Source organism: Tasmannia lanceolata, unplaced genomic scaffold (assembly GCF_043159265.1).
Source record: "Tasmannia lanceolata isolate RefF3 unplaced genomic scaffold, GAP_Taslan_0.1 ptg000019l, whole genome shotgun sequence".
NCBI lineage: Eukaryota > Viridiplantae > Streptophyta > Magnoliopsida > Canellales > Winteraceae > Tasmannia > Tasmannia lanceolata.
The window spans coordinates 4,949,587-4,964,064 of record NW_027518696.1 but is presented as its reverse complement, the minus strand read 5'-3'; the positions used below and the strand labels follow the sequence as shown (position 1 = coordinate 4,964,064).

General features: G+C 39.0%; 2 protein-coding genes across 2 annotated transcripts; one reads left to right on the top strand and one right to left on the bottom strand.

The window, feature by feature from the left end:
- Window positions 1–725: 725 nt before the first annotated feature.
- Window positions 726–2,031, top strand: LOC143853476 (chitinase CLP-like). Its single transcript, XM_077363262.1, has one exon. It carries the CDS (start codon window positions 741–743, stop codon window positions 1,983–1,985), a length of 1,245 nt encoding a protein of 414 aa, XP_077219377.1. The 5' UTR covers window positions 726–740; the 3' UTR covers window positions 1,986–2,031.
- A 5,509-nt stretch (window positions 2,032–7,540) lies between these two features.
- Window positions 7,541–9,882, bottom strand: LOC143853049 (uncharacterized). Its single transcript, XM_077362760.1, has 3 exons — window positions 9,446–9,882; window positions 9,166–9,241; window positions 7,541–8,998 (listed from the first exon to the last, which is right to left on the bottom strand). The coding sequence occupies exons 1-3, from the start codon at window positions 9,482–9,484 to the stop codon at window positions 7,728–7,730; spliced, it is 1,386 nt and encodes a 461-aa protein (XP_077218875.1). The 5' UTR covers window positions 9,485–9,882; the 3' UTR covers window positions 7,541–7,727.
- Window positions 9,883–14,478: the final 4,596 nt, after the last annotated feature.

The window sequence follows — 14,478 nt, the reverse complement described above, 5'->3', positions numbered from 1 at the left end:
ATAAGATTTTCTTAGTTTAATGCCTTACATCCCAATCTAGAGGTGTAAATGAGCCGAGCTTGGTCCAGCTCGGCTCGGCTCGTTAAGGGCAAAACTTGGGCTCGGGCTCGAATCAGGCTCAAGCTCGGCTCGGCTCGGCCAGGTTCGTGAGCCTTAACAAGCTTGTTAGTGTACTGGAATGAGTCTGATTTGTTTAATTTTTTCCCATAAATTGGAGCTCAATAATCAGTTTTGGACTCACAAATGGTTTTCAAAATTCAACAAACAATGACTCAATGAGATATTTCATATTTAGGATGTCTTTTGATTAGAATCATACAATTATACAAAAAGACAAAATCCCAAATTGATTTTGATACTTTTAGTGGAAAATCAGAAACTTTTTTTAATGTTTGGTCCCACTTGGAAAGCCAATGGAAAGTTAGAAACCTCTTAATTAAATTAGAAATTTCTCAAATTACTAAACTAATAGTCTAATATAGTAATATCTAATTATCTATGGTTTTAGACTTTTAGCCCTAAACGAGCTTTTACCAGCCGAGCCAGGCCTAACTCGGGCTCGGCTTGGCTCTTTAAGGATTCGAGCCGAGCCCTTAATGAGCCGAGCCCGAGCCAAAATTGACACCCCTATCCCAATCTGATCTAAAGAGAGTCAACATCTCTTTTCACTATATATTTGGTGTTCTAATCACCATTATAGGACACCCAAATTCCATTCACCCTCTGCAAAGAAGATATATATGGCTCAAACTAAAATGCTACTTCAATCCATTTTCTTCACATTTTCTGTCATCTTTCCTTCCATTACAGCAGTTTCTCCTTCACAAATCCAAGCCCTTGTAGCACCCATCACCAAAGACTCCTTAACTTCCCAATATACCTTATCATTCAACAAACATCACTCCTTTGTCTTGGACACAACTGGAACTCTCTTATGGTTTCATTGTTCCAAACACCACTCTACTATTCCTTGCAACTCTACCAAATGTTCCCTTGCCCATTCCTTCCATTCTCACCTTTGTCCTGACGCCATGATCAGTTACAGATACCCATGCACTTGCACTGTCAACCCCATAAACACCATCACCCAGACATGTGCCGTCACGGACTTAACACAAACCAATTTCACAATCTCAGCCACGGATGGACGGACCCCGACCACCCAATTGCTCGTCTCTCAATTTGTCTCCTCATGTGCGCCGAAGGCCTTCTTAAAATCCCTCCCAGTTGGGGCCCGCGGCATGGCTGGCCTCTCTCGATCAGACCTTGCACTCCCATCACAATTGGCTTCTGCTTTGGCAATCCAAAGAAAGTTCGCAATTTGCCTACCTAGTAATAGTACCGCCCTCGGAGTGGCCTTTTTTGGAGACACTCCGATATATCTTATGCCCCCAACGAAGTTCGACCTTAGGTCTGTTCTCTCCTACACCCCGTTATTAGTGAACCCAATGAACCCCGATTATTACATCGGCGTAAATTGTATAGCCATTAACGGGGAGGCGGTTCGATTCCTAGAGCGTGTGCTCGAAATCGACTCGATTGGCAATGGAGGTGTGATGCTTAGCTCAGTGGTCCCTCACACAACATTGAGAAGTCACATTTATAGACCCTTTCTTAAGACATTTGCTAAACTTACTAGGGGCATACCTCGTGCCAAGAAGGTGAAGCCCTTTGGTCTATGTTTGAATACAAGTAGGCTTGGGTATACACGTGTAGGGTACCCTGTCCCACAGGTAGATCTTATGCTAGCCAATGGGAAGAACTGGACGATATTTGGGGCAAACTCTATGAAGCAGATTAACAATGATGTGGCGTGCTTGGCGTTCGTCGATGGAGGGGAGAGAGCTGAACAAGCGGTTGTGATTGGATCCTTCCAAATGGAGGATAATCTTTTGTTGTTTGATCTTGTTGGGTCAAGGCTAGGGTTTAGCTCTAGCTTGTATTTCTTTAGGACTACATGTGGCAACTTCAATTTTACTTCTTAGGTTTGATTTAATGGGTGCTTCTTGATTTCTGGAAATGATATCTACACTCCTTTGTTTTGATAATGACACACTACTTTATTAAACAATTTTTTTTATTGGTGGTTATAGTTTAGCAAGATGATAAAAGCTAATGTGTTCTATTTTCGGTTGATCAGAACCGTCTATTTAATAGGCCTTGCAATGTGTATCAGATGGATGGTTTAGATTAATAAAATGTGGGACCTATTGTTTCATAACGGGAGCGCCTTATTGTATTAGGATGAGGACGCACCCTGCTCAGGAAACTAGACTCCGTTTTGATAGACCCCACCAGTCACTCTCGCAAGCTCTTTGCACGGCGTACTTTCGTAATATAAACCGTATTCATGCCTCTTTTTTTATGGGATTTACAACTAAGACAAGCCATTTCGCGGCTGACTTTTGCACGAGAGAACAGCCTAACACTTTCATATTTGAGAGAGAGAGAGAGAGAGAGTTTTCTTCAAATGAGTGCGCTTGAAAAATGCTAATTTCTCAATGAAATGGATGTGGTAAGGGGAAATGCATGCAATTTACCTAACATCTCCTCTTTTCTCTTTTTATTGAACACAATCGATAAATCAATATAGTTAAGAAAGAGCATGCAATTTAAGGGGAAATGCATGCAATTTACCAAACATCTCCTCTTTTCTCTTTTTATTGAACACAATCGATAAATCAATATAGTTAAGAAAGAGCATGTGCCTCTTCATACTCCCTTAAATTCTTCCTAAACTTGAAAAGGTAATACCAATTTGCCCACTAACTGAATGTCACCATGATTAAGATCATTCCCTCACTTTTCACATTTTATCAAGAAGATCTGGCAATTGAGATTATCTTCTGATTCCACATGACACATCCATCATGGGACCCACTACAATTAATGTCTAGATTTTGCTGATGTGAGTATCATTTGGCTTTTGATTCAAAATAGAGGGAAATTGTTTGTTCGGCACAAAACATAAAGTATTCAATTGAAAGGCTTTTGTCGGGGAGAAGGGAGAAGGGAGAAGGAAGAAGGAAGAAGAATCAGATGGGGGGCAAAAAATCTCGGGCAGTGACCATTCCATGCGAGATTCCCATCGGCCAACGTGCTCTCTCACCTCTCGTTCTTCCTTGTGGGAATGCGTGCGGTTGAATGCTGTACCTTCTCTGTGAAGGGGCTCTTAATGGTTACAAAAAGTAGCACCCCCTCGATCTAATAATGGCACTCCTCACTTTGTTAAATACACTTTTAGATTAGTTGAGGATTGCCCCTCAATAGCTAATTAGGAAAGGGTAAAATAAACAAAGGATAGCCCCTCAATAGCTAACGTGCTTTATCACCTCTCTTATAGCATTTAATTTCCCCACTTATGCAGGTGGCTAACCATGGAAATAAGTGCTCTCTCACCTCTCTTACACCCTTCAATTTCCCCACTTATGCAGGTGGCTAACCATGGAAATAAGTGCTCCCTCACCTCTCTCATAGTCTTCAATTTCCCCACTTATGCAGTTGCTAACCATGGAAATAAGTCCCAAGAGGTTCAATTCCTATAAAGAGGGATAATTACTCACTTCAGGCACACATTAACAATTGAAGCTATTTCTTCAACAACTGTCCTGTCTCAGGTCAGGTTGGTGAGAACATAGTTAGGTGCCTACACAATGTAAGGAGATAAAGGGTGATATAGAAGTGGATAAAATGAGTCCTAATTCTCTGTTAAGTATCTTAGTATCATTATCAGTTTTTAGTTCTGTGACAATCACTCACCTAATGCTACAGTGTTCATAACAAAAAAAAAAAAAGGAGCTATAGTCCTATATAACTTGGCATTTGCTAGGCAATTTAGCGGAAAGCCATTTCGCAGCTTAATCATTTAATTCATCTCCGGTGCTGTTCTCTCCTGCAAAAATCGGCAGCAAAATATCTTTATGCAAAATTGCCTAGCAAATTAAGAATTATTTTCTTAATTCTAACCTGATTTTGATGGATAGAGTGTGGCTAAAGCACTCAAGCTTTGATTACTACACTTATTTCCATATTTTCTTAGGAAATTTATTCCTTTTCCATGTGAATGAAACAAAGAAAAAGAACAACCAAAGTAGAAAGTGCAATTAAGGGCAGATAATATGAGATTGGAAAGAAGTCTGCCATAGAAGAATATTTCTTATCACTGAATAAAATTTCTGATGGCTGTGATAAAAGGGTGGATTTTACTAAGATGGGCCTCATTTCAACAAAGGATGTTTTAAGTTAGTGAGTAAAAGAGAATGAAAAAAGTGAGGAACTTGTCATCATTGCCATGATTTCAAGCCCTCTCTTTCTCTCATATTATAAATTAAAGAGCACTTTTTTTGCAATTCCCAGGATTTCATCCTCAATATCAGCTTGGAATTACGCAAAATCAGTCTCTTTTTGTGGCAAAAGCAAAATGAAATGAGATTAGTGCTGGTACGGGTTTTTGAACTTTGGGAAAGAGAGCTGAGATTTGAAATTATTTGTTAAAGATGTTAAGCACAATGTCCCAACGGGTTTGCTACTTTGGTTTCACTGATTTTGATTTTTGACAGAAAAGTTGATGAGAAGAAAATATGTTACCTCATGTGAGGGAGATGCTAAACTTTTGACTGTGTTTTATTTCTCCTTTTAAAACACAGTCGAGCCCTCATGGTTCGATGGTCCTAGCCATTCATTTGTTGGACTCAGACTTGGAAAGGATGTGCCCTGAAAATTATCTTTAAAGGATGATCCTAGCCCTCCAATCTGTGGAGGTTTATATAGTGTGTCACCCTTGTATAGAACGATGGGTTAGGATCATCCTATGGAGATGATTTTAGATGCATGACCAGAATAAGCCGGAGCTTAACAATTGAACGGTTTGGATCAACCAACCATGTGGGCCCCACTGTAATTTAATTACAATCATGTGAACCTACGTCCAAACACTATATAAAAAGTTATAAGAATTTATTATTAGCATTCCTTTTATTATTGTTATTGGCACCCCGTGTACAAAGCTAGTGTCTACCGTACTCATTGGAGCCACCTGTCCTCCTGGTATCATCCAAATATGTCTCTAGATTAAAACATTTCAACCCCCTCCCAAGGGTATATTTTAAATTATGTAAAAAGTAAGTGTTAAATACAATTTATAAGCTCAAGAGAATGTCATTACTTGATTTACTTCCTGGACTTCCTTATAGCTCTGTTCACTTGTTTTCTAGCTGCAGGAAAAGAAAAGAAAGGAAAAGAATCTGACGTGAAAAACTGGAAAAGAAAGGAAAAGAAATTGTGAGAAAATTCCGTTGTTCACTTGAAAAGAAAGTATGCAGGCAAAGTGATTTTTCCATCCTTTTGGTGAGAATATTTAGAGGGAAAGTGCAAGAAAAGTTGTTTTTCCACGTCGTTATTTATATTTTCCACCTGTGTAATTCAGCTTTCCCGAGAAAACAAGTGAACGGCGGAAAATGTCCATTCACGGAAAAATTTGGCTTTCTTTCTTCTCATTTCTTTTCTCAAGAAGGCAAGTGAGAACAGAGCCTATAAAAACCTTTTTCAATTATTTATATAGTAATATATTGCTATATGTCCCACCAAGGACAAAGTTTCCCACAAAAAAGAGGAGTGATAGCACCCCTTCTCTTGATATCGGCACCTTTCTCATTTTGAATGCTTTGCTGCTTACTATTTGTCGGTAATTCTAACAGACAAGCTAATGAAGTTTAAATATAAAAAAGTGAGTGTGAAAGTCAATTTCTAATATAATCAGCATTTATAGTCCCTATAACTAATTAGAAGCTGGTTAGAGTAACATCTCATAGCCCATAGTAACATCTAAATAACTAATAACAAAAGGCCCCTCTAATATTCACATTTCAAAACCAAGAACACTATCAAATAACTTTATATAATGGATTATCAAAGATGACTACTTAGCTACTACCCAAATCAGGATAAAGAAATCATGTAAAAAGAAAATGGTGAGAAAGGGATTTAACATGGGTCACCAAGATGTGTCCCTCCTCGAGGAAGGCCGAAGTCAAACTTCGACAGTTTGATTTTTGTTTTTTGTTTTTTTATGGTGGGTGACAGTTAGATTTTTGGCAACCCTAGCCCAACAAGCATTCATGGATACTAAATCCATGTTCGTTTTAGATTGTGACAACCAATTGTGAGCCCCAAACCTATTATTGGACTCAAATTTAGGCCCCGTTTGTTTGAGATTGTGACCACCGATTGTGAGCCCCCAACTGATTATTAGAATCACAATAATCAGCGTTGGGGGTGGGGTTCACAATCGTTTCTCACAATCTCAAACAAACAGGGCCTTATGTTTGATTGAGTTCAATAATCGGTTTGGGCTCACAATGGTTGTTAGTTGTCACAATCTAAAACGAACAAAGCCTAAGTAATCAGCCTGGTAGACAAATCTCAAATGGGAGAAATGTAGTTAGACGAGTGAGAAGGGACTACTTTCTCATGGAGGTTTGTAGATGCTACTGAGAAGATCCACGGGGATTAGGGAGCTTATGATATTGAAATTCGACACATTTAGGGGCCCGTTTGGATACACAGATTTTAGAATCCAGATTTTTAGTTTGAAAATAGTGTAAACTGTTCATGATCAAGCTGATGTATGCTATCCTGACAACGTTTCTTGAATTTTAAGTGGGAAATTCAAGTTTTAAAAATCACTCCTGCATCCTGAGATTTCTAAAACCTAGAAATATGGGAGGATCTGCTACTCTCTTGCTGACGGAAAGAAGGGCGATAAGTCAAAAACGACGGCTGGTCCGCTTCTTCTCGTCTCTTAGCTACAATTTTGAAGAAACCCCGGATTCTAAAATCTGCGAATCCAAACCGCCCCTTAAAGAACAGCTAATTCAGAGGTAAATACTCCTGCACACTCCAGCACTCAGGGTTGGCAGGAGGCAGTTTTGACATTCAATCCCTTACCTCCTTAACAAGGTTCAGCATTGTGAATATATTATTAGCTTAGTTGATTATACTTTCTGTGACAACCTTGATGGGCTCTTTTCTCATTTTAATAACTTTGAAAATCAAAGAAAAAAGTAAAATGTAAAGAACTCATGAAGTTAATAATCTATGCTTTAAGAATGAAAAACAAGACTTTAAAAAGTAAATAGTGAACACATGAAATTGATGCTCTAGGCTGGCTGCCACTACATTTTTCCAGCTTATGAACACATAAAAGAGTCATAAGAACCCACCCTAATAACTAAACTCTAATGTTAAATTATATAAATATTATAATACCTATGCTGTATACTAGGGCTACTTATATTGGGAATTTGGGACTACCATGTTTTAATAACTGCAGAAACTCAGCTTGTCATTTCCTTTGTATTTGGCTTCTGAGAAATTTTGGGAAAGTAACAAACTTAAAACTTTGACAACAGTTTATGTAAAAATAAAAGGCAGATTGAGTTAGTGTAATTAATAAAACATGGTAGTGCCAATATCAGTAACCTACATTATGCTCTACATATATATAAATATAATAATAAAATTTAAAAAAATAATAATAATAAAAAAAGCTAAATAACTCATTTTCCAATTTCCATGTATAGGCAACAGAGTTTTCCAGACTAAGTAGAACTACCCCAACCCGGACCCACAGAGAGTAAGTAGTAACAAGATGGGACCAACAAATACACTCCCAACAAGCCAAGAACAACTTCAGGGCAATCTGACCCACATGGCCGGAATATTCCAAATCACATAATAGAGCAACTGTTTGCATTCTCGTCACTGAACAAAGTGTAAGCCTCCGGCCAATGCTGCGCCGGCGGTGGGTAGTAAGCCACTGGCGGCGGAGGTCGAGCGTACGGCATCGACTGGAACCTCTCATTCCCATTCTGCCTCATCATCATAGGATTCATAGCAGCCAAGTGCTGCTGGTGGTATGGAATCCCGGCCATTATCTCCGGCCCGGCCCCGTTAAAGTACCCTTGTCCTGCCGGAGTATTCCCCCTCTGACCCACCGGAATATTCCCCATCTGACCCATATTTCGAAGATCCATCTCATGGAACCCATGGCCCACATCAATCTTGCCTCCCCCTCCTCCCTTATTGTTATGTCCACCACCACCATTCCCAACATTACCTGCAATTTTGTTATCTTGAAACCCACCATTTTTACCTCCCTTCTTGTCACCACCACTTTGATTTTGGTTTCCCGCACCCTTCTTTCCTCCATTGCCATTTTTAGCATCATTATTTCCACCCATGCCCTTAGTATTTTGCATATTCACATCCCCACCACCTTTCTTATCACCATTCCCACCCTTTTTATCATTCATGATTTGGGCATTCATGGGTGGATGATGACCATTACCCTTTTTATCATTCATGATTTGGGCATTCATGGGTGGATGATGTCCATTACCCTTTTTATCATTCATGGGTGGATGATGACCATTACCCTTTTTATCATTCATGATTTGGGCATTCATGGGTGGATGATGACCATTACCCATGCCATGACCTTTCATTGATGGATGATAGGCATGACCAATGCCATGACCATTCATGGATTTCATCTTGAGATATTGAGCCTCATCATCAAAGTCACACTCAAAGTCATCATCCATATCATCATAGTCTTCATCATCATCAAAGTCATCATCACTCGAATCATCATGTTTAGGGAAACTGAATCTAACAGATTTTTGGTCCTTGAAAGGCTGCTGTTTTAGGTCCTTCAATTGGGGCTGCTTTTGATCCTTCAACCCTTTCATCTGTTGTTGTGGCTGCCCACCCTTTTGATCTTTTCCACCCTTCTGAGAATTTCCATTGTTCTTACCTTTGCCATTCTCAATTTGCATTTTTTGGAACTGGTTGTTGAGCTGATTGTGGCCAACCTTTGAACCCCATAGCTCTGCATGTTTGCCTGATTTCTCCAGCTTTTTTATAAGGCTCAATGGATCAACATTACCTGAAACTGTCACCTTCCCCTGTTCTGCATCTATGGTAATAGTATACACCCCTATAAAGCCATAAAAACAAGTGAAATGTGGAAAAATAGGCACTTAAACTGCTACCAATTCCACAGAGAAATACCCATGTGCACATATCTATAATCTATCTATCAATAAACAAAAAAAAGAAAGAAAATAACAAAAAAAAAAAAAAAACAGTAAATTGAACAAATACCTTCAATCTTTTGAAGCAGTTTCTTCACTTTCCGCTTGCATCCATCACAGTGTATGTTCACTTTAAGAACACATGTCTGCAACAAGAAGCCCAAGAAAAGAACACTTGTCATGAGAGGTTGAGATAAATAAAAAACTAATAAAAAAAAAAGGTTGAGATAAATAAAAGAAAACCATCAAAAGAAAGGAAAAAAACAAGAGAGAGAGAGAGAGAGAGAGAGAGAGAGAGAGAGAGAGAGAGACTCAAAAGCTTGAGTTTGGAAGAAGCAAAGCCAAAATACCTGGATCTTTAAGAACTTGGTATCTTCTCCTTTACTCATTTCTCCCACCAAACAGTAGAAACAAAGATGGTGTATAACGACAGGAAAAAAAAGAAAAAGTGAGAAATCTAAACAGATGAAAGCAGAGAAGATGAATGGCAGAAAACCAATAGAGAGATCTTCCTCTTGGAGGGCTTTTTATAACCAAACAGAAAGACAAAAATAGGAAGGGTTTGGGCAGAGAAATAGATAAACAAGAGGGTTAAGTTTTCTCTTGCTCAAAACAAGAGGGTTTAGTTTACCATAGTGAGAAATACAAAGAAGAAGAGGTAGTGGGTACACATGAAAATGTTTTATCTTTGCTTCGCTTCCATTTCTAGGTTTGGGTTTTGGCAGAGAGGGAGACAGAGACAGAGACAGAGCTTACACATATTGAATCAGAGATAGAGACAGCTCTAGTTTCTCTCTTTTGCCCTTTATTTATTCACTTTACGTGTTGTTTTTAGCTTTGTTACTGTTATTTTAACTTTCCTCAATTGTATTTACAAACTTTTATTTTGTTGAACTAAGTTGGCCTGGGCATGGCTGACGTCGGCTTCCGGGTTTGTTATAAGGCAAAAATTGCCACTGGGGGACACAAAATACAAGAATTGTGAACGGGGGACACAATTTTGGAAAATTGTTAAAGAGGGCTGATAACCCCCTTTTGAGAGTTTGATAAACCCATTTAGAGGGTTGATAACCCCATTCCGTCCCTCTATAACAATTTTACAAAAGTGTGTCCTCCGTTCACAATTCTTGTATTTTGGTGTCCCCCATTGGCAATTTTTCCTTGATACAATGAAACTAAAAGGAGAAATGGAATATGAGACAAAACCCCGCACCAAAATACCCCAAATGGAAGCTGGCCTTAAAGTCCAAAATACCCGGCCATTGGCATTCACACGAGCACGCTTTTGCCTCTTTTAAAGTACGAATCCTTCTCGTGCATTCCTCCCCTTGATTTTCCTGCACTGTAAAAACGTCAGGGGTTGCTTCCCTCTTCCTTTCTCTCTCTAGACGACAATGAAAACCCACTTCCTATTAAAGGACCGACCAACATTTAGGTGATGCTTTCCCTATTGAAGAGCTTGGACTCCGACCTCTCGGATGGACAGACTCAGATCCCTCCAAATGGCCAGCCCCTCATCCCCTGATAAAGGAAAATTTTCATACATTGTCTTTATGTCCCAAGTGGGGACCTGCATAGGTACAAGATTAGGTGAGACCCAGCGTGGTATGGCGTTGATTAGGTACCTAATATTTGGTATCAGAGCAACCCTTTTCGAGTCACGGAAGGGATAACGTATTAAAAGGCTACTTGAAAAAAAGGGCCAGAGTGAAAGCGGTCTAAGAGTGAGCCACCGAGGATGGCAAATGCAAAAGCATGGTGAAATGTTATTGTCCTAAGTGGGGGCATGCCTAAGTATTAGACTAGGTGGTACCCAGTCTGATATAAGACAAGTTTAAAGGGCCTAGCCTAATGTGTTCCATTAGCTATGGAGCTTTTGGCGTATTGCTTAGGTACTTAACTCATTGTTCCAAATTGGCATTGTTTCTAAACAATAATAAACAGAAATTGAAGAAACATGCTTGGCGAATCGAACTCACAAAGCTGCATCGAGGCTTGAAGAAGGGTCAAGGACAGAGGCCACGGGGACAGTAAAAAATCGCCAACTCCCCTAATTTCCATGAGGTGGGGGATGTGTACACGGCCAGAATGGGAGGAGGAGGAAGGAATTTATGATTCGAAAGAGAAGAATATGGTGAAGAAGATTATGTGGGTGTTATTTCTGTAAGTATTGGTAGGAAGGAGGACAGTAGTATCTGTGTAATGATGGGTCTTTGCCTACAGCTGCTAGCTTCTTTGGACTGCATGTTTATTTTGAAAATTATGGGTATGTGGGTTCGGTGGAATAAACTAACTGAGTTTTTTTCTCAAGTTTCTGCGGTAAATTCCAAACAAATTGAGGCCGTTTGGATACGCATATTTTAGAATCTAGGATTTCCTTGAAAACCTAGATGGAGACGAGAGAAGCAGGAGACCATCCGTCGTTTTCTAATTTCTCGCCCTTTATTCTTTCACCAAGAGAGTAGGAGATCATCCCATGTTTCCAGGTTTTAGAAAATTCAGGATGGGGGAGAGATTTCTAAAACATGAATTTCTTACTTAAAATCCATGATTCTAAAGAGAGAAAAACCGACGGTCTCCTTCTTCTCTTGTCCCCCATCCTGGATTTTGAGGAAATCCAAGATTCTGAAATACACGTATCCTAACAGCCCCATTGAGTTTTTTTCTCTGAATCCTTGCAGTAAATTCCAATGAGTTAGGACGCCCCATCTCTCCCCCGTGCTAAGATTCCTAAAATCTGGTTTTCTTACTTAAAGCGTTTCTTGGATTTTAAGTAAGAAAACCATGGTTTTAAATTTCGACAGAAATCCAAAATTTCGGATTTCGTTCGGTGGAGACCGAAACCGAAATTTCCCGAAATTCCGAATTTTGGCCTTTACCAAATTTCAGAATTTCAGGAATTTCGGTCAGGAATTTCAGGAATTTCGTCCGAATTTTTTAGAAATTTAAATCTTTTTTTTTTAATATGTTACAAAATTTCGTCCGAAATTTCGAAATCAATTAAATATTAATTTTAAATTATTACCAAATTTCGACCTAAATTTCGGTTTTTGGGAAGTCCGAAACCGGTATCGAAATCGAAACTTTAAACCATGCATACAACAGCTTGATTGTGAACCATCTAAAATCAGTGTATCCAAACGGCCCCAAGTGTCCAGAATATGATTTTCACCCAGCTCCTAATATCTGAAGAATCATACCTTTGAACAATTCTAAACGATGCACGATTCCAAAAAAATGAAATGGCACATGCAATACCTATCAAAACTCATGCAATACCGTTTAAAACTTGTACAACGAAAAATCTCTGATTTGGCAAAACTTAATAACTTTACCCTGGTCCCCAGGCGCAACTTAATACTCAAAACTTAATACTCAAATATTCCTCCAGGTTTATACTTCACATTAAACACCCCTTTACGTGTTTTGTTAGCAGGGACCAACTCCCATGTTCCATTTGTATGGAGAGCATTCATTTCATCTTCCATGGACTTCCTCTATTAGAATAGTTTCCTAAAAGATGAAAGAGTAACTCTTGGAAGAGAAAGCCTAATAAGAGACATTGACTGGTTGGATACTGTACAAATTTTCAAATATGAATAGGTAGCTCCGAGAAATTGGATATACTAGTACAAGGATAAGAAACAAGAGGAACATGAAACAAGAGTGAATCCATCAATGTCATCTGCAAGTCTCCATGTGAAATATGGCACCTTGCTTCATTCACCTTACTACGTTAAGGAGTCTCCTTCCAATATCGGGCGAGCCGAATCTTCTCTCTCCATGAGCCAAATCCCTGTCAATAGTTACCTTGATTCCATTCATTCAAGTCCTTTTTCACACTAGGGCCGGAGAAGGCCCTCTTGGCGTTGACCCCTTTCTTCCTTTGAGAGAAAAACTTTTGGAACTCTAGGGCAGAGGTGATAAAAGAAACAGGAGTGACACTACAAATACCTATAAGAGGAACTTCATAGGTTGACACACTTGTAGTCTTCTTGGAGGCAAATTAGGATCACAATGACTAATCATCTCATGAGAAAAATACAGGCCATTCTCAAAAAATTCAACATCTTTAAATACAAACAATTCTCAAAGAGATCCAAACAAAGGCCTAAAACATTTATACCCTTCTTTTCTTTCTATCATCATATTCCGGAAAATAAGCTTCATGGAACGTCTCTCTAGCTTATCAGTTCCAAGAGAAAGATTATAGACAAATGATGCCAATATAAAGACATGATGCAAATCAAATAGGGTTCTTGGGTATCTCTACGTTTGACTGATGAAAGAAGAAAGATACCTACACCTAGGATTTATGCTTCGATATCAAAGAAGAAACAGAGACCAAATAATGTACAAAAGGAGAAAAGAAACCCTGACTACAAAAATATAAACCAAGGAAACCAAATAGACATAAGACAGTGAACAAATAGGAGTATTATCGACAAGTATTTAGAGTGGAGAAGCACGGTGCCGATGGAAAATCTCTTCGAACAACAATAATATTGTTTTAGCGGTGTAGCCATGCTTCCGATTTGAAGGTTTTGCATGCTGAACAATGATACATAACATTAAGAGAAAGGCTTGTAGGATCAAGGATTTGAACCCATAAACTATGGATTTTCAAAGAAATGTAGTTCGACTTGAAAATGGACGTAAAATTTGTTTTATGTTGTAAAAATAAACATAAAACAAATTACGTCGAAAGAAATGGAGCCTAAAGTGTTTTCTCATAAAAGGGCATTCTTCACATCAAGTTGAGGGCAAAAGACTTTGCATAACAAACCCCAAATATCTACGTGAATCCCTTGGCAACAAAACTACCCTTAATACTCAATTATTCCTCTAGATTTATACTTCACATTAAACACCGTTTTACATGTTTTGTTAGCTGGGACCAAGTCCCATGTTCCATCTTTCTTGGACTTCCTCTAATGCGGACAAAATGCTTTAGAATAGTTGCCTAAAAGAAGAAAGAATAGAAATATACGACTCTTGGAAGAGACAGCCTAATAAGAGACATTGATTGATTGGATACTTAGTACAAGTTTGCTTTCCTTTTCAAATATGAATAGGTAGCTCCGAGAAATTGGATATACTAGTAAAAGGATATGAAACAAGAGGAACATGAAACAAGGATCAATCATCTACGAGTCTCCATGTGAAATATGGCACCTTGCTTCATCCACCTTACTACATTAAGGGGTCTCCTTCCAATATCGGATGATCCAAATCTTCTCTCTCCGTGAGGCAAATCCCTGTCACTAGTACCTTGATTTCCCTCCATTGGAGTCCTTTTTGACAATAGGGCCGGAGAAGGCCCTCTTGGTGTTGACCCCCTTTCTTCCTCTGAGAGCAAACTTTCGGAACCCTAGGGTAGAGG

Excerpts from the sequence above, each read along its gene's own strand:
- LOC143853049 (XM_077362760.1), bottom strand. The coding sequence starts at position 9,484 with ATGAGTAAAGGAGAAGATACCAAGTTCTTAAAGATCCAG. Across the intron at positions 9,242-9,445 it reads CCAAGTTCTTAAAGATCCAG|ACATGTGTTCTTAAAGTGAA; the intron begins GTATTTTGGCTT and ends TTCTTGTTGCAG. Across the intron at positions 8,999-9,165 it reads ACTGCTTCAAAAGATTGAAG|GGGTGTATACTATTACCATA; the intron begins GTATTTGTTCAA and ends ATGGCTTTATAG.
- LOC143853476 (XM_077363262.1), top strand. The coding sequence starts at position 741 with ATGGCTCAAACTAAAATGCTACTTCAATCCATTTTCTTCACATTTTCT.